At 39.8% G+C, this 26,133-nt stretch overlaps 1 protein-coding gene across 1 annotated transcript; it reads left to right on the plus strand.

The window, feature by feature from the left end:
* The first annotated feature begins 3,922 nt into the window (after window positions 1-3,922).
* Window positions 3,923-25,764, plus strand: SPACA1 (sperm acrosome associated 1). The gene is made up of 7 exons (XM_021284016.2): window positions 3,923-4,216; window positions 7,835-7,882; window positions 11,864-11,965; window positions 12,332-12,438; window positions 12,924-13,059; window positions 20,367-20,511; window positions 20,786-25,764. The coding sequence occupies exons 1-7, from the start codon at window positions 4,048-4,050 to the stop codon at window positions 20,850-20,852; spliced, it is 774 nt and encodes a 257-aa protein (XP_021139691.2). The 5' UTR covers window positions 3,923-4,047; the 3' UTR covers window positions 20,853-25,764.
* Window positions 25,765-26,133: the final 369 nt, after the last annotated feature.

Consider the following 26,133-nt stretch of genomic DNA (forward strand, 5'->3'; position numbering starts at 1 on the left):
AAGCCTTGTGCAGCATCTGTAGGTAAATATCACTCTTTGTAAAGGAATCTGCTCACAGAAAAATGCATAATAGACTTCTGAATGTTAAAGCTTAGATGTAAACTACTTAAGCAAAAGAACCACCATGGAAAAATCTAAGTAGAGTTTGAGATGTTTTTTCTAAAATGATGCAAAATATGTTGCTAGCAAATCGTGTGTCTTTTATTACTTGCATATCAATATGGCAAGCAGAACACTTTCTACCTCAGAAAAGTTTGTCCTCAGCTCTTCATGTTAAATTCACAAAAACATTTAGATATGGTAACGCTTCATCTTCAACCAAAGACTGTCTTTGTACATTAACCGTGCTTGCAGTGATTCTTCAACACCAAGGTCAACTAGCATGAATAACTCATATTGACTCTTAAAGCTCCTACACAGCACATGTGTTGCAAAGCCTTTACTGGGAATGGGACTGTTCCCAGCAAACATCTAAGTTAGGTCATTGCAAATGCTGAGATGTGCCCTAACTGCTAGGTTATGTAGGGGCCTCTATTCAACACGTACACAGTCTTTTGACATGTGTCGAGCAGATGGGCAGATTCTGATGATCTATATGTTGAAGGTGGTTGCTGAAAGTGGCAGTGCAGTGACTAAATACATTCTTTTTTAGATTCATCCCTTAACAATTTATGGAAAGCTCCCATTTCACTCCCATACTAGAATCAGTACTGTCTAATCATCTGGAACCTATGCTGTGGCAATATGTCAGGAACCTACAGTGTCCATGAACTAGCGAATGAACTTTAAATCAACTGAAAAATCCCACTGATTTGTGAATGTAACAAAATCTGGACCCTCACCAGAAAATGCGACCAGTTCTGCAGCTTCAGTTCGTTCCTGCATTTGGAGAGTTGTTGAGAGGGCTAGAAAGGCCAAGTTCATGGATTTGCAAATGCAGCTCTACTCTCTTGGCAAAACTGTACTTGCCCATCGGAGGTCTGATTCTGACCCAAGAACTTTATTCACCATGTTCATGTTGCTTTCTTTGCATAACTATACAGTGCTGAAAGATCAGTGAACAAACTTATTTTAAAGAAGGAAACAGACATTTATATGGGGTATGACTGCAGGCTTGCAAACAGCAGAAATACCTGAAAAACCCTCTGTTCTGCTATTGATCCAAAGGAGTGCTGGAAACATTACTATGGCAACAATGCTTACCCAGTGGAAGAAGCATGCCATTATCTGTGCATAGGAACAAAACAAGAGGAGGCATTTTTCAGAACTGTTGCCCACCTCCCCTTGACCACTACAGATGTGCTGACCTTCTGGCATGAGCTCCTGCTGCAAGAGCTTTCAACGAGATATGACTTGCAGAATTATTTATTGGTCCATGCGCAGAGAATAAAGAAATTCTATTGACCAACAGAGTCCTGTTGCAGAAAACAAGCACTGCATGGAACTCCTGTTTCGGAAGAGTATCAAACATCTTCCTCACCTTGTTAACAACATGGGTTATCAGTGTGAATAAAAGAAACAAGGCTGCTCTGGCTCACTCTAAATGTTGCCTTTGTCATTTGGCTGCACACCACTCGAACTTTTCACAAGTACAGTTATTAACTCAGAAGACTACTGGGCATCTAATCTGGCCATGTCCCTACTGAGAATGAGTTCAGGCTAAAGTACAAATCTGTACTGCATTGTGGTAATGGTGTTATTTGGTCTATTAATTAGCAACTAGGCTAATAAAATCAGCAAGAAAACATTTTGCATTATATGGCTAAATTGAAAGTCCATATCCCATACAGCCTGAAGGCAGAATTGAGAACTAATCATATTCCAGGTGTTTGTAACACTGGAGAAGCCATTTCTGCTGCTCCTGGCTGCATCTCTCACCCCCAGCTTCACGTATGGGTGACTCTAAGGAGTACCGTGGCCCTGCCCACTGTTCCTAACCCTGCGAAGAGGAGTGATACCGGCTACAAATCCAGGCAGACTGTTTCTTCCTATAAACGGCTGAGGAAAACTATTGCATTGGAGATGGTGCCAAGAGAGGAGAGAAAAGGAGCAGCCTGGAAGAGAGCTTCCAAATACACACTCCCACTGCAGAAACACTTTATGGCTGTCCTGAGGCTGGGGAGAAGAACAAGCAGCTGCAAGCTCTTTCCAAAGTGGTTTGTTTGCCAGTCTTCTCTGCGGGCAGCCTGTGGTACAGCCAGCTGTGAGAGCAACACAAGGAGGTGGAACAGCTCTGCCCACTTGGGAGCTCACTACTGCTCCACAGAGCCACTTAACAGTGTGAGCCAAGTGGATATTGCCCATTGCCATTAGTATTGTTATCCCCCCCCCTTTTTTTTTACAGAAACAGAAAAATAAGAGCAGTCAGAAAAATGAGAGCAAGCGTGAGCAGAAGACAGATTGTAGAAAGAGACCAAGACTAATATCAAGTATGTGAAGCACAAGGAAAGAATGGAGGAAACATTGCTACTAACTAATAATGTTGAAAAAACACACAAAATACTATCTATCTGTTTACTAGGTCCCAGCCTAAAAAGCTGAGTTCCGTATAAAATGGTGAAGATCTATTTCTTCTATAGAAGTATGTAGCCCTGCTGTTCCTGGAAATCATTCATCTTTCCTTCACGTTAACTGTCTTCCGCATCCCATCACAAGCAGCCAGAGTGGCACTGAATATTTGTGCATCTGCATGCACATACAGGTCTATTTTGCACATGCATGCACATAGATAGGAAAGTGTGCTGAAAATGTCTTAATGAAAGAAAAAACTAGAATGTACACTTCAGTTTTACCTAGTTGGTCAATCTTTTTCCCTTCCCTAGAAACAGCTGGTCTTATTCAATATTGACTTTTTTTCCCGTTCTAGATGACTTAAGGTCCTGAAGATACAAAAATAGGAGCTACTATTAAGGCTATAATTATTATTTTGACAACATCAACTTTGACAGCTTCATGAACTTTATTGAATAAATGATGGTTCATTACTCATCAAATAGTATTTTCCCACTTCTCCAGCTTTCTCTGCCTTCAACATCTGAGAGCCTCCCAAGTATTTCATAAAAGCAATAATCTCTATATTTTAGCCTTTAGGGAAGTAGCTCAATCAGTTCCAAGAATTTTCTTCCATATTTGTTGTTGCACATCTGAGAGCAGGTGTCCTGGGAAGGAATTATTAAGGAAAGGCTAAGTCAAAGAGAGAAGATACACAGGTAGTCTCAAATACAGTGAAAGCTCTGTTCATTTTCAGCTCCCATAAAAGCGTATTTCACACAGCCCAGGTCCAGCCCTGCACTCACAAGCAGCCCCCTCTTGGCTGCATTTCTTTATTCTGTGTAAATGCAACTCCTGATGGAAGTCATGCTCACTGAGGTCCAGGTAGCTTGGGCCATCCACAGAGGCTTTCTGAATATCAAAGTGGCGACTACATGGATTCAGTGCAAAATGTGGGAGCACCACTTGCAAACACTGTTTCTGGGTGGTGGGGATGCTCACTGCAAGTGGGCTCGTACATTCTCTGCTTGCTGGCCCAGCGTTCCAGTGACACATCAGAACCGGTGTCCAATGTGCCCACCGTACAGGATGACCAGTTTCCCGCTCTGAATGCGGGTACATTTCTTTGGTTTGCACAGCCCCCATTGCACAGGGCTCTGGCTTACGGGGGGGTGAAAGTTACTGTGGAAATCTTAGCACAATGTTTTAAGAAACAGGAGCCAGTCAGAGAGATTTGAATCTAAATCTGCCTTTTCTGGACTTTGGGGAAGCAAAGGTTTTAGTTGCAAATGCAAACATTATTATTCAGGCAGCCACAAAGTTTGGGTGCAGCAGAGCCTGCCACCCATTTTATTAGAAAGAGGGGCTTGTGCTCCAGCACACAAATGCAGTATTCCCATCACCAGTGACAGCACATGAAGGGCCGCCACCTGCTCTCCTGCTACTTTCTTCAACCTACTGCCCCGGGTCCCTGGAGCAGCCAGGGCCGGGGGCCCCGCCAGAGCTGTTGTGACGTGCTGGGGTTGCCGGGCGGTGGTGAGGGAGTGTGGACACAGCATGGCGGGGTGCCTGGGCCTGCTCCTGGCCCTGCTTCTTTCTCTGCTCCCGGCCTTGGCAGCGGAGTGCAACCTGACCGACAGCGGCGAGCAGGCGGTGGGGGCCCTGGAGGAGAGCACCGGGGCCCTGCAGGGAAGCGCCGAGCCCCTGGAGGGGAATGCTGATCTGGGTGAGGCAGCCCCGGGCAGTGTGGACACAGTTGCGCCCTCACATTCTGGGTCGCTTCCCCAGGATCTGCGGGCCCTGGTCTCCCCTCGGCCCCGCCGGCTGCCTCCTCGTCTGCCCCTGCAGCTCGGGTGATTCGCCTTCCCCACCTGGTTTCCCTTTCTGGAGGCAGGGGCTGCATGGTCGGGGTGCAGGGAGCCCCAGGTTTCGTGTGGCAGGGCAGATATTTGCGGGGCCACCCGGAGTCGTGCTTTCTGAGCAAGGCTTAATCACCGCCAGGATGTGATGATCTCTCGGGTGTCATATGCAGGCAGTGGGAAGGTGTCGGAGTGTGTTCAGTGCTTTATTAAGCCATGCGGCATCATGGGGGAGATGGGGAGAACTCCAGATCTGCTCGTCGCTCTCGTAGCCAAAAGTCTGGGCTACGAGAGTCGGATATGTGCAAACCCCCTCCGTCTGTCGTCGAGCAATGAGCCGCACGGGTTCACAGCTGATGTGTTGTCAAGTGCAAAGCTAACCCATGGAAAGATCTCCATCCTGGGGAACCTGCATCCCCTTACCTGCCCTGTGTGGTATCACTTTGGGGATGGAGCAGTTCTGCACCCCCTCCCCTCTGCACCTTGACTTTCAGATGTGCTCAAGACACAATATTTGGCAAGAGTGAGATGCCCAGCTTGGGAGTGAGCAAGTTCCCCTAAGGTTCACAGCCATGACTTTGTTCTCTGTTGACATTTTTAGTAGGACTTCTGTGGGCTTTTGAAGGGTTTATCAAAATATTCTGCATGTATGCTGTGATGTGGCTTGTAATTAAAATGGTGTATAATGGCAAAGATTTCTGTTCTACATAGGTTTTACAAGGCTTCCAAATGTAGAGGGGAATACAGACTGCCTTTGCTGTGCTGGTGCTAATTGCAGCCCCCTGACAGGAATGTAAATGCAGTTCCTTAGCACATTCTTATCTCAGCATGTGTGGGATTTACATACATAACTCCAATTAATGCTAATGGAAGCTGTATACATAATTCTTTTTGCATCGGGTTGACACTATATTTTTATCTGAACTTGATGCAACTGGAACCAACCATCTTACATAAGTAGAAAGATCTGTAGTTTCTTACCGGAAGCTTTCTTGACATTTTGGTTCATTTAAAATGTAAGGAGAAGATGCAAGTAAAGGAAGGAATACTAAACTTTGTATTGTCATATTAGCATGGAAGGTTCATAACATTCATAAAGAAATGTTGTGTTATCCAGATGATTATAATTGAATCTGATCCTGTTTTCTTAATTTGTTGCATTTTTTTTTTCTTAAAAAAAAAAAAAAAAAAAGGTTCATTAAATCAGAAATCAAGATTGGTGGTTCCTGATTAACTTGTTAATTTAGAACCAATAGGCTTTTAATGTTTAGGTGTGTTTAAAGGTTTATTTGGAGCATTGCTACTCAGAAAATACAGTGTCTTCTTTGTTTAAAGCTATGGTCAGTTCGTCATTATGCATCTCTGACAAAAGAGCCATGGTGCATGTTGTGGTGCTCCTGAAGACAGAAGCACCCTAAAAGCAGATCATGATTGATTTCTTCACCTATAATTAGGAGGCGTTTTCTTTCACTGGTTAGCAAAGTCCCTCAGCCCTTTATTAGTATTATCTGGAGTTTTGTGTCTCTTATTTTTTCTAAAGCTTTTTATAGTTTTTTTAAAAAAGTCATGTCTGGATGGCAAATGGCAGCTTCTTCTTTCAGGTCTAATGACACCCTGCTGTGGCTACACTCAGCTTGTCACCTCAAAATTGAATTACAGTAATTCCTACTTTCAGGGTAGAGGTTCGGGGTTTACCATAAGCTGATATGAATTGTCAGAAATCTATTGAGTTGAGAAACGACATGATCTGAAGCTTTCCTAGCCCTCGCATTCATTTTTGCATGATTATGTTTATTCTGCGCAAGCGAACAAGTGCAACTCATGTTGTACTGAGTTGAAAACAGGTATTTTTAAGCAGGACTGTATTTAGACAGTAGATGGGATCCTTAAGTTCTCCTTCTCTCTGCTGTGCTGTGGTGGTTGTCATTAGACAAGACTGCTGAATGATTGGCCCATTAATTTAAAGAAGCTAAGGGAAACATGACAGGATATCCATGGTGAGGACCATATTCTAAAGAAGTTATTTTTCAAGGCTCATTAGAGATAGAGTCTGAGGATACACTAGCTGTTTTAAAGGTTGTGTCTGTTTTCGTTGGATTTTAATCTTATCATTTTTTCCTTATGTTTTGGCTAAGGCTGGATTTTTTTATCATTCAACTGGATAGTTATTGTTTAAGGCTTGCTGTGCATACGCTAGAAGACTGTTCTGACGAGCACAGCTTATATGCTGAACTAAATGTCAAAACCATAGAGACAGTTAGAGATAACAGAAGAATAAAATTTTGATGGCTCATTTGTATTGTTGGGAAAAAGAGTTCAGTATCAGTGTATTGTTGTGGAGAATGCACTGTGCTGCTGTAGTCTAAATCCGTTACAATGGAGGAATAAAGGTTTTATGTTTGTATATTGCCAACTGCAAGAGAAATGGATCAGTTTCTTTCAACCTAAGAAATTTAAAGTTTTGGATAGTGTGTGAAAAATGTAAATGTTACTCAGAGATTTAGTAGCAAGAAGTGATATATAAACTTGCATTGCTGCACAGAAATAACATTTTGTAAACATAAATCTTGAATGTAAAAAACTGAGAGACAGTGAAAGCAAACTTTACATTGGTAAGTATTTGTTATCAGAAAAAAATAATCTGAGTAGGCGGGACTGGCAGTGCAGACTTGTAAAAACAGTCATAGTGATTTTCCCTTTGCATTTGGAAGAATTGAAAAGACCTATTGCTTATTTAATGAATAATTTCCAAAGGATCTTCACTAAGTTAGTTTCTCTATGGAATGGTTACTGTATCTCAGTATCCTTATAAATAAACGTTCAAATTGCATGCTATTAGGAATAAAATATATAATCCAGATTTGAATCCCAGATGGAGATGGGAACCTTTTGGTTTTGTACATTCTGTGAAACCCATTCTGTAACCTCAAAGTACCATTAAAAAATGGAAGGAGCCCAATCACGGTGATTAAAACCCTAGAACCTAATTAAAATACTGTACCTGGTTGACTCATCTTTGAGCTGGCTGTCTAAACCTGACCTTGAAATGTGATGGGAAAAAAATCATGTGGGAAGGCATACGTTAGCCAGAAAGAATAAGGAAATGAGTTAACTGAATATTATTTAATGAAAATTTTTCTTAACTCTTTTCATGGAAGACCTGCAATTTGCATAGAACCTAGACACTACCCAGAGCATTCAGTAGGATAATTTAACATCTTAGGCTGGTTTATATGAAAAATACATTTTTTCCTTTTAAAGAATCATGTTAAGGTTTAAACATGAATGCTGCTCACACTGGATTTTATGATAAATTCTTCATAACTGTCTTGTTTTTCTGGTCTAGTTAGTGAAAGCAAAAGTGTTGGCGAATTTCACATTTCAACTAGAAAGTAGTAAAGTCTTCAAGGGGTGGGTTTCCTGTTAATCGGGCATTTCCTCTGCCATCATTGTATTAGAGATGTAACTTTAGACTTTGTCTTCAGGTCTGAATGCCACGGAAGTAGAATTTGGAGTATGCTCAGTTACATGTGGTAAGTAGCAAAGCAGATGAATAAAACATATTGTCATTTGTTTTTGGAAGAAGAAAAAAGTGCTAACTGTAGCAATTTAGCAGTTGTAATTTGCTTGCCCTCATTCACCTCTCATTGATTTCAATTGCCAATAACTATAATTAACAAAAACAATCAGGCTGATTGTCATTAGGAGTTTAGGTCAGATCTGTTGTTTTATTAATTTCACAGCCTGCAAGCTCCTATTTTAAACCAGTTCCCTACGTTTATTGGCACATGAGCTGCCTTCCTCAAAGTAACAATTTTCGCTATTTGTGAACATCTGTGAGATGTTCAGAAGATGAAAGATCTTCTGATGCTTCTCACAGATGTCTTCCCACATACAATATTGCCAAAAAATTGCTTGCCTGCAGTAGCCTGTTCTGTATTCCACATTTATACCATTTATAAATTGTGCAATGGAGAGGAGAGGTATCAGTCTGGAGTAGGAAGGGAGAGAGGAATAACGAGATAAACCTTAAGAAGACATCTCTGCATTTGGGGTGATGATAGAAACTGCTGTAATTAAATTGCTTAGGAAGCAGTCTTGAATCAGAAATGCTATTATTTTTTTTTTTCAGAGCAAATTCAGCTTCCCATAAGACCACAGAAAAAAAGAAAGAGAGTTCTTGTCCCCATCAATCTGATGTTTTCTAGAGCATGCCTTTTTATTTTTTCCAGCCACTCTTTCTCATTTCCAATGACAGAGCTTCCTTGATTCCTTCCTATTTCACATCTTAAGACATTATGGGTTTAGGAGTTGTTTTTTTTTTTGGTTTGTTTTTTTTTTTTTTTTTTTTTTTTTATCTACATACTTTAATATTTCTCTTTCTTCATACTTTCAAATCTGCTTATATGTTCCATATACCAATGCCTTTTATGTATCTGCATACTCTTAATAACCTCACTTGCCCTGATGCACACATCTTTTTGATACTAAGAAACCATTCCTTATGTCTCATCCCTCTAGCAGATGTCTCAAATGTTCCGTATGTCCAGGGAATTTCCCTAATTTTGTCTCCGTTTTATCTTTGGTCCCTCATAGTTAATGTTGTGGTGGGTTAACCTCAGCTGGATGCCAGGTGCCCACCAAAGCTGCTCTGTCACTCTCGCCCTCAGGAGGACAGGGGGAGAAAATCAGATGAAAAAGTCATGGGTCGAGATAAAGGCAGTTTAATAAAGAAAAGGAAAGGCTCTGTGCAGAAGCAAAGGGAACAAATGAACAAAATTCTTCTCTACTTCCCACGAGCAGGTGATGTCCAGCCACTTTCTGGGAAGTAGGACTTCAGTATACAGAGCAGTTTCTTCAAAACTAAACCACATTTATAAAAACGCCTCCTTTCTCTCTACTTTCTCTTAGCTTTTATTGCTGCCCAAGGTGTCATATGGTGTGGAATATCCCTTTGTTCAGCTGGGGTCAGCTGTCCCAGCTGTGTCCCCTCCCAGCTGCTTGCCCACCCCAGCCCACTGCTCTTTGGGGTGGCAGGGGGTGTGTGATGAGGCAGCCTTGATGATGTGGATGCTCAGCAGGAGCTAAAACATGAGCGTGTTATCAACGCCACTCCAGCTGCGAACACCACGCACTGCACTGTGAGGGCTGCTGTGGAGAAAGTTAGTTCCATCCCAGCCAGACCCAATATAAAATGTTTGACCTCTTTAATTTGGAAAATTATATAACCTTACTGAAGAATGAGGAAAGGGAAGGTCTAACAAGGAAGAAAAAGGCGTCATATCATATTTGGAGTTCAGATCATTTTTTTAGCCTTTTTTCTACTCTGGGCTGTTCAATGCGTGGTGTGGTTTTGTGTTGAAGGGCTGAAAGGTGGCTTCTTGGTGCTTCCAGTAAAGCTGTAAGCTCTGTGTCTCCTTATGGTCCATCTTATTCCCTATAGTCATCTGTCTGGCCCTTTAAATTTCTTTCTTTCTGAACTGACTCAGCTTTCTTCGTTTTTTCCCAGTAATGCTGTGGCTCAGATCCATTGTTCCTCTAGTCATAGTCCAGGTTTACAGAGGCATGAAAGCATAATTAAAGCATATGTTAATGATAGTTTGTCATAGCTGTCTCAATTTTGCCTTAGTCTCTTTATGGTCTAATTGCTTTGGCCACTCTTACCTCGAGATTTCTCTCATAACTGTGGTTTTTGTATTGCTAAGTATTCAGTTATTTGTGGGTCATCCCTCTTCAGCACCCCTCCTCGAGTCTATTAATTTACATTTCTCTAGGGTGAATTTAATTTAGGTAACTTATTTTACTGCATTGTGGCCAGTTTTCTGTTAGGTTAACTTGTACAACTTGTTGAAGTTAAGACTTCATTTGTTAGAGCATCTCAGTACATTAATTTCATCAGCATTGGCAGCAACTTAAGAAGACAGGGAAAAGAAACATGGGGGTGAAAGAAAAAGCTGTCCAAAAGAAAGAGGCAGAGGAGTACCAAAAGAACTTGCAGATCTAATTAAAAGAGCTTTGTTTTCATCAACCCTTTGAGTATGATACACTTTCCAAATTTTAATATTTGCATAGATAAGATGGTGAGATTTTTCCTGGTGGACATGAGTACAGTTAGTTCAATGCCCAGATTGTATCAAGCCAGCATTTTGGCTTTTCATAGGCTCCTTGTCTTTTCTGTTAGCTAAAAAAAAAAAAGCCAAACTACATGGCACTGCAGAAAGAGGAATGTCTTTAATAAAAGTGTCAGTTCACTGCCATTTACACCTCTGTCTCTGCATCCATGAGATGAGACATTCTCTGGAGTGGAGAATGATCCTTGTTTTGTGTCATTTTCAGTAAGCAGTGTTGTCTCCCTCTGTCACTTGAAGGACTGTTTCACGAGTTACAAGGCATCTCTGAAACACTCTGAAATCCACTGGTTTATATAATACATATTTAAGGAAGGGAGATACATCATAAATGTAATATTTAAACCAATTTCCTATTTATTATTAATCCTGCAAGGGGGGAGTTAATTCTCCTCTTTCCATGCCTATTAGTAAACAAAATTCTTCTGGAAAAAATGGCAAAACCTTCAGTGTTTACTGGGCCTAAACATATTATTCTTGCCTCCCCCACAAGCTATGTCATTCCAATGAAGTGTGTACACACTGTTTGGCAAAAACAATTAATAGCACTTGTTTTGAATTTATTTGTAATTGTTAAAATGAGTATGATACCATTGAAATCCTGATAGTGAAAATGAATATTTGTTTTTGCTTCCTTGAACATTGTGTAGGAATTTTCATTAACTTTAGGCATTTGTGATAAGTTATCTGTTGTTCTATGTCTTTGGTAGGATCCTCCACTTTGCAGGTAGAGTCCTGGTGATCGACACTTGATTTCACCTGTTTGTCATGAGAAGCCCTATGTTACTTGACCATTGGCCTCTGTGCTTGAGAGGTTTCATGTTGGGGGCTGTTAGTGGTATTCTTGTGTCACTCATTGCAGGTCACCATTAGGTAACTTAAGACCCCTCAGTCCCAGTGTCAGGAGGGTTTTGTGCTTTCAGTTTTTGTTGACTTTGGTGGAAATTGAAGACACTCAGACAGTCACAAGACTGAGTTGGCAGTGTGTAGAGGGTTTTCTGTGCCATCCAGTTTGAGCATTTAAAGGCCAGGAGCCTAAATACTTTTATATTTAAAGTGAATTGACTGTTTTGCAGAACATATACTAGCTTAATTTCAAATTATTTTTCTGTTAGAAAAGTTTTTAATTCATTTTCAGTTCTTTTTCTGACACATGATGATTCTAAGAATCTGGCTTCCTACATTGCAGAGTCTGACAAAAGTAGATGTCTTGAAATCTTAGATACCAACACAGGACAGCTTTAGCAGGCACTCTGAGAAGATCTGTTTTGCCTAGTGTTTGGTAGATATGTCATATTAACATCCAGGATACAGAGGAAGCAAAAACAGAGTTTGAAGGAAATGAAGAAATACAAAGTGAAAGATTTTTTTTTTTTTCCTCCAAAGGGATTGGCATTCGAGAAGTTCTACTAACTAGTGGATGCCCTGGGACTGAAGAAAAATGTATTGTCCGTGTGGAGGAATGCCAGGGGCCAGTAGACTGTGGATGTAAGTGGAACACTGTGATACAGTAATCTAGAGCAAATGAAACATCCTTATTCTCTATTAGTGTGGTGGAAGTGGAATGAAGTGATTGCATTCTATCCTTCAATTACCCTGTTAAGAAATCCAGTAATGTTTCAGATCTTGTTTCTGTAGTAGTATGTGCTTGATTTCAAGTCCCTGTAAAATGCCATTTTTCTGCTATGCGCTTGGTTCCAGACGTTAGATGAAGCAAAATGTATTTGAAGTAATCTTAAGGGAAAGGATAATTTCCAAGTAACATGCTGTGGTTTGAAGAATTATGAACTTTATGATTTATACAGAGATGTTTCATATAGTTGATGATGTACCTATGAAAAATTCCTCTTATAGGGGGAATACCAATTCCAGAAGACCCTACCTGTGTGAAGATGCCTTGTATTTCTATACCTCCTGAAAATCAATTTACATATACTTGGAAAATGTTAATTGCAAACAAGGTGAGTAATCGAACCCCACTTTGTGCAGAAAAATGCTGCATGTGTTTACTACACACTCCATCTAAATTGTACAGACTTCTGAGTAGGTTATTTCCTTTGCTGTCATAATGCAAATAAGCCCTGTTTTCTCACTGGCGAGTTGGTAATACAAGGACTCGCATGACTTTTTTCCTTTATGAAGCTTCAACGTCCTCTTCATGTGAGGGAAACAATAATTTTAGAGAGTAATGTTTACTGTTATTTCAGAAAAATGAGGCATAGTGGCTGGTGAGTGCATTCATCTCACCATGTTGTACTTCCCTGTTGTCCCAGTAGGAGCTGCTGAAGAGATGGGAGGAATTTTTCCAGGGGCCAAGAGGTCCTGACCATTGAAAGAAGATGGAATAGAATAACTACTTTTCTGGGTGTCTGACATATTGCAATTTATCTTTGCAGATCTCGTTGATATTTTCTTTTTATTTTTCTTTTCTTTTGTATATGACCAGACATCACACCTGCTTCTGAATGATTCAGCTGTTCTGAAAGTTTGCAGAGATACCCATTCGCTTATTTTCCAGTGTGAAACTCAAAAAAATGGAAATACAATTGCCTCTGTAAAATACAGAGTCTACGCAGCAACTGGTGAGCTCATAGAGGCGCTTACAGTCTCCTAGTGATATGGCCTTGTGGGTTTTTTTATGTAGTACTCAATCTTTGTAAGATTGCATGTCACTGGTAGTATATAGGCAGGAGCTTGTGCACTGTGGTAATGACTGTCATGAAATACAGTCCAATAAAAGAGACATATAAAAGGAAATGACAGAATGGGAATTAAGTGGTTCCTTGTGGTAGGAATGAGTATTTTCTTTATCTTTTGTAAAAATTCAAGCTAAAATAAGGAGGTTTTTGTACTACCTGCTTATTTTTTTTACTGCACCCAGGTTGGTTAACATAGACTTCTTTTTGCCTCACTAAGCCACATAGCACCATCAGCATGAGTTCTGCAGTTAAATCTCCTTCCCACTTCAATACTGAAGCAGGAGAACAACCTTTTGGGGTTTTTCTTTTAGCAGCCATCTGGAATTTGCTTATATGTAATGAATTTAGAAAAGTTTAACATTAAAAAGAATGCATCATAAACAGGTTTCCCAGTACTATCTTTCTCACCGCTTTTGCTAACGGGATTTTTGCTGACTTCATCAGGAAAAGTAGCAGTGTGTCAATTTTCTCAAACCGTGAGAACAGCCATGCAGAAACTCTGCCTTTCCTGATCAGAGAAAGGGTGAAAGTGCCTTGCTCATCAAAATTTAAAGGTTTTCCTGAAATAATGTAGATTCGGGTCTTATGCAAAATTATGGCAAACTAGGGAAAGAAATACCTCCCCATATTTCTCCCCTCCATGTTTTTTACCTAGGTAAAACTGCCTGGGAATCCTGCTATATTTTGCTCTCTCTTTAGTAATTCAAGCTATTTCCTCTATCTCTATTGTGGTCCCTTCTGCCTTTGTACAGAAACATGGAATTTGTTTATTCATTTTCTAAATTCATCTGGCAATCACGAAACACCCAGAGCTTTCCTTCTCCCACTATTCAGTGATTCCATTCTTTTTTGTACAGAGGAAGCTTCCTTTTTGAGACCTGAATTAGCAGAGCACATAATCTGTTTTAGGCTTAAGGATGCAAATGTCTCATTGACTTGAGCTGGTGAGTCATCAATAGGACTCATACACTTGTGTTTAAGCTGCGACTGAGTAGTCCTGAAAAGTGGTTAGATGAAACCTTCCCAGCAGACGTACCCACTGAGAACTTCTTACAAGGACTGAGATTTATTGGTTCAGAATATATTTACGACTACTCAGATATCTGAGGAAGACAAGCTCTAAGGTTTATTAAGTAGCTTAAAAGGAATGTGTTGTTCTGCTTATTGCCAGATCAGCATCCTTTGGCTTGGTACAGAGGTGTGCATACGGCCAAAGGAGTTTCTGTGCTTTGGTTCCTTAAGAGTGACATTGTTTGGACTTTAGAAATTATTAACTGTTAATTAGGTACATGGAAGAAGCTAACAACTGAAGTTTTGGATGAGAATGTACCAGGACTTTCATCATACAGATCTAGTTTTGCTGCCTGTGAATGGTCAGAAGTCTGGCCATATTAGAAGATGGCATTTGTTTTTCCAACAGCATCAGGAGGAAATGAGAAAGATCCTTCTGACAGTTTCAATGGACACATTAAGACTGCTTGTGTTTGGATGTGGATTTTCTTAGCTGCTGCCTTGTTTTATGGACCTGTGCTGTTCTCAAGGAGCGTGGCTCGCTGTGTTGTTCAGACTCTGGGAACAGCTAACGCTTCTGCACATGGCACAATGCTGCCTTTCCCAGTCCCCTTTAAAAGACACTTTGACATGAGGGCTGGGGAATTTCAGACTTACGTTTGTCATCCCTGTCAAGCAGGTTTCTCTATCTAATCCAGAAAATCTAAGTCTGTTGAGTGAACATCATTTTCTGTGCCATTTATGTATCTGGCCTCCAAGCTGAAATGTGAAGCAGGGTAGAATCACAAAATCAGTATCAAAAATAGGACAAAAATCTCTCCTTTTTCAGGTAACCTGCGGGACCACACTGGCTTTTATTCCAGCATCCAAAACTGGTCACAAACATTTCTAGTCAGCATGAGCTGGGCGGGTGTGGTGGGCTGACCACGGCTGGTGGCCGTCCCCATCCAGATGGGTCAGCCATGGCTGATGACCGCCCCACCCATGTCGGTTGGTTGTACCTGGCTGGAACTGGCCATATCCACCACCAGGCAGCCTTGGCCTTTCCTCATAGTGGCTGCCCTGCAGCCCCCACAGCCTGGGCACTGGCCCCTGGGACAACAGGCCAAACTGTCTGTGGGGAGAGGGTCCTGTATAGATTTTGGAAAGTGTATTTGAATCAGCTGAAAGGGCAAATCAGTTTTAATCAGGAAAAGAGCAGGTCTTCTCTATTACCTCCTCTTTAAAAAAAAAAAAAAAAATCCAGCTGAGGCGATTCTGACTGTTTCTATGCCTCACTCAAGTCAATAAGCTTAAGTTTGCATATTTTGTCTTTCTCATCACCTAAATCATGCCTTTCACTATTCTGCAGAGATAAATTTCTTCATGTCAGAGCTCCAGGATGGGGCAGAGGAGTGGAAATGTGTTTGCACTGTGGCTGGCCTTTCTTCTTGGCATTTTCCTAGAGAGGAAGCCTTGAATTCATCAGCAGAGCTGGAAATTACCAATGCAGCTGTTAAGGGATGAATGTGTTTGCTTTTGTCTCATCCTTCCTCGTCTTCCCAGCATTCTGATGTTTTACCCACAAGAACAGTGGTGGCAAGATTCAGCAACACCATCTGCAAGCCTGACCCCAAAACCACTTGAAAATACATAGTGCACATTTTCTGCCTCAGATTTTGAGGCATGTGAGGTGGGAGGAAGGAAAGAAATGTTGCAAAAGGGTAGGTAAAACCTCACAGGAGGTGAGGCAAAACTTTGTATGAGTTAATTTTAAATCTGTGCACGGAGAACTTCTATGTGTTTTCTACCAGTGGTCAGTGGGCTTCTTGATAAATAGACGTTTTGATCTTTTTGCATAGGTGAGTGGTCCTTAGTGATTTGGCTTTTTCTTTTGTTTTCAGAGCTGTTCAGACCTATGAGTTCTCTTTGTTTTTTATAGCAAGAAACATAACAAGGGGGGAAAAAGTATTTTATCTTCATCAAAAATTATTGGGATCACTGAGAGGAAAATCCCATCTTTTAATAGCTGACATTTCTACATGTCCTTCTTACAAAATCACTGCCCTGCAACACTGAAGGGTGTTGTTTCACACTCCCGCCCATCATGTCTTTTGGTGTTTTGTGAAGACTTTGGAGCTGGAAGGCAGTTTATTTGGTTTATTGGTACTTACTAATAATAGTCCTGCGAGGAGGGAGGACCCTGCAAGGGCGGAATTCGAGAGCAGAGAAGAATTTTCATTAGGATGCTATGTGAAGGGTGTCAGCCTGCTGAGATCCCAGCTGTGCTCCAAGCTTCTCATGAACGAAAGAGTGAGCTGGGGTGTGTGTCTGGTGGCACTTCTGTGGAGAAGATGGAGGCAATAGCATTTCTGTGTCTCAGAGGCCAATCTATTCCAGCCCCCATCTCTCTTCAGTTAGTTTCCTACTGATGACTTCAGTGCCAGAGCTTCCTTGAGAGAGAAAAATCACATCTCTCTAACTGCCTGCTGTACAAATATGTAATCAGCATGGCCATGTTGGCCTTGCACTTGGACAGAAATGAAGTGGAAAATCCCAGCACCCAACAGCCTGGATCTCCTCCGTGTGCATGTAATCCTGCTCTCACATTAGCGTATAGCCATTCATTTTTAATACATAGAAAAAGGCTTACAGATAATCTAGAAGGGAAACAAAAAAGCTACACATCACCATTCTGTCAAGGGGAAAGAAACCCAACAGTCTGCAAAGGCAAAATCTCTTTCCACTCTGCCAAACTGATACAAACTTTCTGGATCTGAAAACTGGCGGAAACTCCTGTTGGCTGCTGGACCATATAAACAGTTGTTTGAGAGTCTGCTTATAGATGGAGCACTGCTGTACAGTCAACATCATGGTCTAGAAGGAACTCCAGCTCAATGAAAAACCCAGAGGAAGAGGAGGATGAAGAGGAACAGTGCTGCTGCTAGAAGTAGTGGGTTTCCTTTGGACACAAGTGATGCTGAAAAAGCAAGTGTTTCACTTTCTTGATGTGTATGATTTACATTATTATGAATTTTTCTTACTGAAGAAATGACTGAATAGAATGCAGAGACAGAATTTATATTGCTGATATTTTATGGAGGGAAATGCTAGTAATGGCAACAGGTGCTTCTGAATGTATTTCGATTTAAGCAAATTAAAGACGAAAAGGGTTCAATGAAGGCAGAGGACAGTCCAGAGATGCACTGCACTGCATAGAAATCAAAGAAGCTTTGTTAAACTCTGGTATACAATGCAAATATAGTTGCTGGGCCACACCACAGCAGTGTTGCTATCCTGCTCTGGTGCTTGGTGTGAGGGGCATATGTGATATGTCTCTTATGACCCAAATAAGAAAGCAGTAACTTGCTAAGGTCCTATTGTTCTGATGACACAAAGAAGGTTAAAAAGCTGTCAAGCTTCTTAGCAGCTGCTTGTGGCCATACAGATGAAACTTTTGTTTCCTTTAATCCAACCTGTTAGTCCCTCATTGGCATAGCAGATAAGGCCTGGGGTGGAGGGAGTGTGAGGTGCTTGGACCATTTGAGCTGTTGGAAAGGCTTCTATGAGCCATGACCAGCACATCTGGGGTTTCTGCCACATGGCTGGCCTCAGCTCACCGAGCCCTGGTGGAAGCTAAGTACTAAATCTAAGCGTTACTTCTCATCCTTCTTTTCTGTTTTGTTCAGACCTGCACAAATAAATGGATCTTCATAGTTTAGATCCAACAGTGCCTCCAATCTAACTGCAGTATCCCCCCCTTGCATTTAATTTAAGTGCATTCTTTTTTTAGTCAAGATGAATATAAATAATCAATAGGTTAACTGAGAATGCCAAGCTTTTGGTAGGGTTGGATACAATGTGCTTAAAACTATCAGGCATGTTACCAATCTCTTTTTTGTTTGTAGATCCCTAGAAAATTCCCAGTGGAGATGCACACAATCTTAGGAAATTTTTTACAATGTAATTGTGGCATATATGCAGTAGTGATTTTCTGCATCATTCTTGATAGTGAAGTAGTCCGCAGACACAGTGTGGGCTGTAGACTTCAAGTTGAAAGTGATTGAACCACACTTTGAATGTTTCAGAAATGAATTGTTTTTCCTACTTTTACGGAGATAAGTGGACTTTTTAAAACAGTTAGTGCAAATACATCTTTGTAACTTTAACTGTAATCTGAATACTTTTTTATGGCGTATTCTGGCTGTGGCAAAATCTTCACTGTTGCCTGGACTTTAAGAGTGCAGTCAGGCTTAAAATTGCACCTGACGTGAATCAGTGTTTGCTCGTTATAAACCAGCTTATCAGGAAACTGCTTTTCTGCCTGCTTCCTGCCTGCATTTTAAACGTGTATTTACTTGGAAGACAACCCCTCTGTACTATCAGGTTGTCTCTTGGGCAGTTCTGGTTCTTGACTATTGGAAGAATTTCTTGCCAAGGAAGAAAAGTTGGGTGGATTAGCCATGGATAACATAATACTTGCTTTTCTCTTCAGCAGGCTCCTCTTACAGCCTGTAAACAGAGGTATTCTTAGAGCTCTAAATTCACATCTTGCCAAGGGGAAATATATCACATTAATGAAACTGCAAAATCAAAGATAATTTTCATTAACCTTCATGCCCCACAACTGCATGTAATTCTAAAAGAGACAGTCTAGTCAGTGAAGTGAATTAGTCTAAAAGCAGTTAGATCTACTCTGTATGGAAACCCCAGTATTCAGACTTGTATGTATGATATTCTCAGCCAGTTCACCATTCTTACCTGTACTGTCTCTTGCAGAAAAAAAATGGGGAGTCCTACAGACGAGATATGGCTTAAGAATATAAAAAAGAAAATTCTGTGATGCAGAAGAATGAAACTCAAATGATGCAATGGAAGAGTTGCTTAGATACTCAGTGATGACAGTAGCACCCGACCTTATATAAAAGTAGAAATGAAATAGAAATAGAAAAGTGTTTCCTGCAGTCATTCTGCTACACAGAATTCCTAGAAGTGTGAACATGAATTCTGCATACCAGTCAGCAATAAGATAGCACCTTATAGTTTTAGAAACTATGGGGGAAAATGAAAGAGAAATTAGGGTTGACTTTTGTAAATTTGCCAAATCTGGAGGGATCTGGGAACATGCCTGATGGTTCCTTGATTTGGTTGATTGTGGCTGAACAAATAAGGTCAATTAAATTTCAGCACAAGGTGACTGAGTTTGCTTTCCAGGCATTTCTTTATCCACTGTCAAAAAACAGATGAGGAAGTTGGTTGACCACCTTCAGCATTTTCCAGTCCTCCTGGTTTGTGTGTTAGACTCATCTCCTAACTGGTACATCTGGTCTTAGAGATAGTGGCAGGGCTCTCAGTTTCCTTAGGTTGAACAGGCTGCAACATTACAAAATGCATTTTTACTCTATAGCCTTGCTACATTTTTCATGTCTCAGCTTCTTGCAGCTGCTCCTCACTACATATTTCTGGGCCATGCAGAACTCCTTTCCATGCTCAGTGGTTATTTGCTTTAAATAAAGGCTTTGCAGAGCTAGATAGAGACAGAAAATTGAAAAAAAGCACTTAAGTCCTTGAGTTCAGTCTTTTGTTAGCATATGCTCTTTTGGCTTCATTATTATCATTATTATTGCAGCAATTACCATTGTTAGAATTATTTTGTAGCACAGTGATACCTTGGTGCCTTAGCACTGGGTGGTGGAGCACCTGGTACCCAGCACAGGACAAAGAAGTCAGCCTGCCTCAGGTGACAGACAGCCTGTGGTAATTCTCCTGTTGTTATCCTTCACATATCTTAGGTGGACATGTCTTGAAATCGAACATTAAAGCATTTCTTAGAGCAAAAATATTGTTATATTAGTCATTCTTAACATGTACCAAATAAATACTTTTCCCACTTTAATTTTTTCCTTGTCTTTAGGAATTGCAGTTCTTTGTGTTTCGTGGCTGCTAAGTGACATGTATCCCACTCACATGCCTTGATCTCTGTTTTTTTGCATCTTCCTTCGTTAGATAGGCCTTTGCAAAGAATGTATAAAATGTTACTATTCTGACTTTTGCTGATACAATAAAAGCTTGAAGGTTGTGGAAGATGTCAGACAGCCAATAATCAAGCTGTGCTCCTTTTTAGTCCTATTCATCATATTAAATGCCTGATGCATTTGAAAATTTGAACATAATAATGACCATGGATTTCTTTTCTCCAGGAATGCAAACAATAAAGCCAAAGACAATAGAAATGAACCCATCAAGCAAAACAATGCTAGATGCCATCCTGGTCTTTTGCGTGATAACTGGATTCATTGTGATTGCTCTTGAGATCTTTGCCATGATCTTTATTGTTGTTTTCTGGTAGGTAGTCAGCATATAATATCATTTATGTTTTATTTAATCAAAATACGTTATTAGTGGTGACAAATATGACCTGTAGTGAACTATTTAAGTTTCTCTGTAGTTCAGTATTTGTGTTGCCAGTAGAGAAAACAGGAATGAGCTTCTGAAGACCAGAGAGAAGTACTTTACAAAACAGTTACAGTGATTGTGGATGGGAAGGGAATGATTCAGAGCAATTCACATAAACCTACTTAAAGGTATGGTTTTGTTTAATCATTTTTTTCCATTTCAGGGGTGTTCTAAAATCTGTTTGGCAATTAAAATCTGAGCAAGACAAGAAGCTGGCCAACAAAAAGTAGCTCCACCACTCAGGGTCCACATTGGCCTTTCAAGGAACTGGAGTCTCCATCCACAGCTACAGTGTTCTCACCATCTGCATTGGTTATAATACAAGAAGTTAGAGAGCCCTCACTCAGAGAGGATGAAGTACAGAAATCCTTCCAGGACTGGCATTACAAACAAAATTAGAAAAAAAAAATAGATTACATAGAAATAAGATATGAAGAATATTAAAATACGTTTGAAATGCTGGTTTTAAGAAGTACTTTTTACAGTTCATTTACTGTCTTGGATCACTGAACTTTATGTGAAATGGGTAAAAATACTTCTATCTTAAGGTCGACATAACTCCCCAGGTAGTTCAATAGTGTGAGAACCTCTGAACTGGACAACCAAAGCCAGCTTTTCATGAGAATGTTGAAAATGATATATTTAACATGTTTTATTTTTGCAAAGATATTAATCTGGACTAGGTGAAACTAAACATACAGTCTAGGCAGAGACCATTTTTTGTAAAGGGCTCCTAATCTTCTTGATGATCCTCAAGCACAGCACCTACTATGTAATCACTATAATCTAGTTTCTTCTTGACACATGGAAGGATGTGTAATGGTAGGGAAGATCATTAGAAGTTGCTTCATAAATTTCATTACATTTTTACCTGAACATTTGTGCACACAACTATTTCTGCCATCAAGGGGACCAAAAGATGTGAACAGAACAGTAGCTTCATGGGGTCAGACCAAGGATTTATCTACCTCTGTATCAAATCAATGGACAAAAAGGGGATGTCTAGGGAAGAGTACAAAAACAAGACAAGGATGTGTGATGTTTCCCACGCGTATTCCTCCAGCTTCCAGGCATTTGGAGGTTTTCTAAACCAGATGCTATTTCTAAGCGGTTAGCAATCTTGAATGGATTTCTTTTCCATGGCTTTGTTCAGTGTCCCTGTGTACCTGTGTGAGCTTCTGTCACATAAAACACCCTATGGCAAGGAGATCCACAGCGCAATCACATCTTTTGTCCAGCTTGAATCCAATTCCTTCTAGCTTCATGTGTCACATCTTATTCTTGAAAAGGCACTGAGCTGTCATTCCACACTATCCTCTCCCTAAAAGGGACTGTCTTTCAGACCTCTAGCATATTCCCTGGTTGTTTTCTATCTGGAGTGAAAAGCGCAAGATTACGCAGTGATTCTTCATCCTGAAACTGTACCATACCTCTGACCATCCTTGCTGACCTTCTCTAACCCTCCTTCATTACATGACTGTCTTGTTTATGAAGGTGCTTTCTGTTTGTGTGAATAAACCTTGTTTGATGCAAATAAAAAACCTGAGCTGATGGCATGTTGAAAAATGGACAGTGGACTTATTAAAATGTTCAATAGATTTTATGATTAAGATTTTTCTCTTGAGTATAGTAGAAGCTCTGAAAAGAGGCCAAATATTGAGCACTCCAGGGTAGAGAATGCTTCTCAGTACAGAACATTGCGAAAAAATTGCAAAAAAATAGATTGGAGGTAGTAACTCATCCTCTCAAAGAATTCCTGTTCTCTTCAGATCCTGTATTGCTGCAGATGTTCTAACTGCACCATCTGCACATCCTTAAAAAAGCATTATCATATTTTTCAGAGATACATAATTTTGTTTGCTCTTTAGTGAAAAGATCATTTACGTTTTTGAAAATAAAATATCATATTCAAAAATGACGTGCAGTTAATTCTATAAAAATATCTTTTTTTTAAAAAAAAGAGATGATATTTTTGGTAACACTATCATTAGCTATGTCCTTTTATATCATTTGGTGGACAAACCTAAAAGTCTTGCAACATTCGGGAGAAAATGCATAGAGAAGGAAAAAACAGACAAAAACAATTTTGCAGTTTGCAAAACTAGCTTATGCATTCGATGTGAGATTTTGATCCCCTGCAATCAAAGACAGCGTATTGCAGTGAGTCTGGGATTAGGCCTGGAATGCTGGTCTTAAAAAGAGACTAAACCCAGTTGTTATTACTGAGGAAAATGCTTCCACGGAGAGTATGGTAAATATGAAGCCCTGCGACTGACTTTTGAACTCTCGATTTCATGTTCTAATTTAGGTGTGACATATCTGAAAGAAAGGGAACTAGATTCTACTTTTCCATAATGATGCAAAGGTGTACTATTAAACAACCATTTTGTATTTTAATAACATTTGCAAAGAACCTCTAGTCTCATTTGTGTTGATATTTTGAAGGTGTTAAATTTCCATGGTCTGCTGCCAAATCCAGGAAAAAGTAATAGATACATAAGCAGAGTAGTTCAGAAAATGAAATTCAGAAACAGCTGAACTAATTCGTACTGGTAAGTGTGGGGGTCCTTAGGGGACATGACGGAGGTTTGGGTCTTTATGGACTTACATTTTGTAAAATATTATTAAATTCTTCCGCCCTTTTGTTGATGTTGTTGTTGTTGTTGTTCTCCTATAACTACTTGAAGTTACCTAGGAAAAAAGTCACTAGAAAATTTGATGCAAAAATGGTTGCATAAAATACAGAAGAGTGCCTTGCTTCTCAGCGGATAGAGTAAAAAGGCTGTTCTGTTGTTGAAGCCGAAATCAGAAACTCGAAGAAGTGAGGAAATTCCCGTGGTTAAGATTACTCTGTCCAAGCAGCCATCACACAACCACTGTATTATTGTTCTCTTACCCTAAATATAAACTTGAGTTAATTGCTCTTTGTACTAGATGCAGCATAAAACACATAAGAAGTGCAAAATTATTATCTTAGCACAACCCACAGCAGCCTTCCCAGGCTTTTGATTCCATAGTCTCAATAATGTACTTATTAGTTTGGTAACAAGGTGGACAGCCATAACAGATAAAGGACATTCAGAAATAAGTATTTCAACTGAAGTATTTTAAAAGAGATAAAGAACATGTTACAATCTGCTTGAATACTTCTGGTAAGAAATGTTCACTGTCTAGGATATATAATTGTATTTGATGTAACTCCTTTTATCTGTAGTGCCTGTCAAACATAAAGATTGGTTTTGTTGTTACTTTCTGGTAGTGGGTTAATTAAGACAACCAACAAGAGTTTCTGCTTTTCCACAGACTTAAGTAAAGTATTTCTGTCTCCTGCTTTCTGACTGCAGTGGAAACTTTATCTTTACTGATCACCCCAAGGTATGAAATTATTCTTACTCTCAGACCTTAGACGTGTGCCCAACTCCTGTTTAAGCCAGTGGTATTTAAGCTCTTGAGGTGAGAATCTGCTGCATTTCCAAGGGGAGAACCACAGAAGAACTGGAAGCAGAAGGGGCGAAAGTTACATCTTCATGGTCTCAGGAGTTTGTCCTGCTGACAAGAACTTTTGGTCAGATTAGGCAGATTAGGCAGCATATTGCGGTGACTCTGGGATTAGGTCTGGAATGCTGGTTTTAAAAAGAGATTAGGCAGCCTCCCTCGTCCACTCTGCAAAGGTGTGATCTGTACAGAAATCCCAGTGCTCTGGGAGCTTGTGGCTTCAGACCCCACACCTTGGAGGGCCATCAAGCTCAGTTCATCGCCTTTTCACCTGTCTATGCTGCACAGAGGACTTCTGGTGTCTCCTCCCACTACTCCAGCTGCTGGATCCAGGAGGCAGGGGACAGAGTGAAGGTGAAAATCTCATAATGCTTAATTTTAAGTTTATGCTTTCTTTCCTGAATGAAGATGTCCTCACATATATGTTTAAGTGGTTTCGTGAATCAGGGACAAAATGAGTGTGTCATCCCTTGCTTTCACTTGCTTTGCATTGTCTAATATTGCAGCATAATCTTGTGGGTTTTGTTTTAATTTAATAGTATTTTAAACATTTCTCCACTATTCTTTCATCTTCCCTTTCTTATTCTTCTTAAAGAAAAATCTTTTTGAAATGCATATCTTGTCTGTGTATGATCCACCATCTGTCTCAGGAAATTTAGGATGCATTTATATAGTTATTTAGGTCTTGATGTATGTGCAGTTTCAATTATGTATGGTCTAATAGTACATACCATAAAAATGATTTTTTTTTTTCTTTGACAGCTTTACTAGCTCTTTTTGGAAATGAAATTTTTATGGTGAATTGCAGAGATTTTCATTATTTTTTTATAACTTCATTTAGTCAAACACACTTAACAAAATAATAAGTACTCATGTTTTTTTCTTTCTTTGCTGCTGTGTGTACAGGAGAGAAATTGCCACAGAAATATGGGCCATTTTTTAACCTGATGCTGTAAAAAAAAAAAGAAATACTAGTTGAATACAGATTCAGTGCTCCATGACCGGTGACAAAATTTGAGCATTGTGCAACTATTATAGGAAGAAAGTAAGCAAATAATTTGATTTATGATTTGATTAATCAGAAAGCTACAACGAAATGTTAAGTCAAATGTACAGCATTTCATATGGATTTCAGAAATACAGCTCTTGCAGTTTCCAGTTGTTTATTTATAAAGTATAGAGATGCATTTTTCAGGACCTGAGCACTCAACTTCTACTTCATTATGAGAATCTTGTAATCTTTAGTTACAATTTGCTAAGTTTTTTACTTTGCTGTAGAGGAAAACTTTTGACTTAGAACTGGGTCAGAATGCTCAGACTGGAAAATCCATTATGGCGAATTTTCAGGACAATGCTACTTTAACAGGAAATTGTGTTTGTGGGCTGTGAAAAGATAACTGGAGAAAAAGCTTGCGTGTCTGAATCAATTAAACCACACATCTAGCATGGCTGGATATGGATAATTGATTATTTAAAATTACTTAACCTACAAATGTTTTGCACTCTATCCTCATGTTCTTATAATCAAAAAGTTACTGGGCAAAATGAAAAGACATGAGCTGATTAAATCTTCATTTTGGACTGTAAGCCCTTTCCCGAAGAGATGGTTTTGTAGTACATGTGCCAACGAAGTCTTATAACATGATGTTCTGATCCTTATTGAGAGTATCACACGTTATGACAACATAAGAATTAAATAATAGTATGAAGTTCTCGTGCAGATGAAGTAGTTACTATTTAGGGATAATATTATGTTGCATTATGCCTAGAATAATGGCAAATTGTTAATTAAGATTCCCTGAGATTTACAATGATCCAATTTTCTGCTGCTTATAACTACCAAATTTTAGTCTTTAGGCAGAAATTTTCCATGCTGAATATGTGATCCTCAGGCTACTATTTATCTTTCTGGGTGTGCAGAAAGTGCAGTCGAGTGTTTCATTTTTTTTTTTCTGGGCACACAAGAAAAAAGGGTTGCTAATCCCATCCTGACCATTTCTCTCACTTTCCTAGTTT

This window comes from Columba livia, chromosome 3 (genome assembly GCF_036013475.1).
Source record: "Columba livia isolate bColLiv1 breed racing homer chromosome 3, bColLiv1.pat.W.v2, whole genome shotgun sequence".
Taxonomy (NCBI): domain Eukaryota; kingdom Metazoa; phylum Chordata; class Aves; order Columbiformes; family Columbidae; genus Columba; species Columba livia.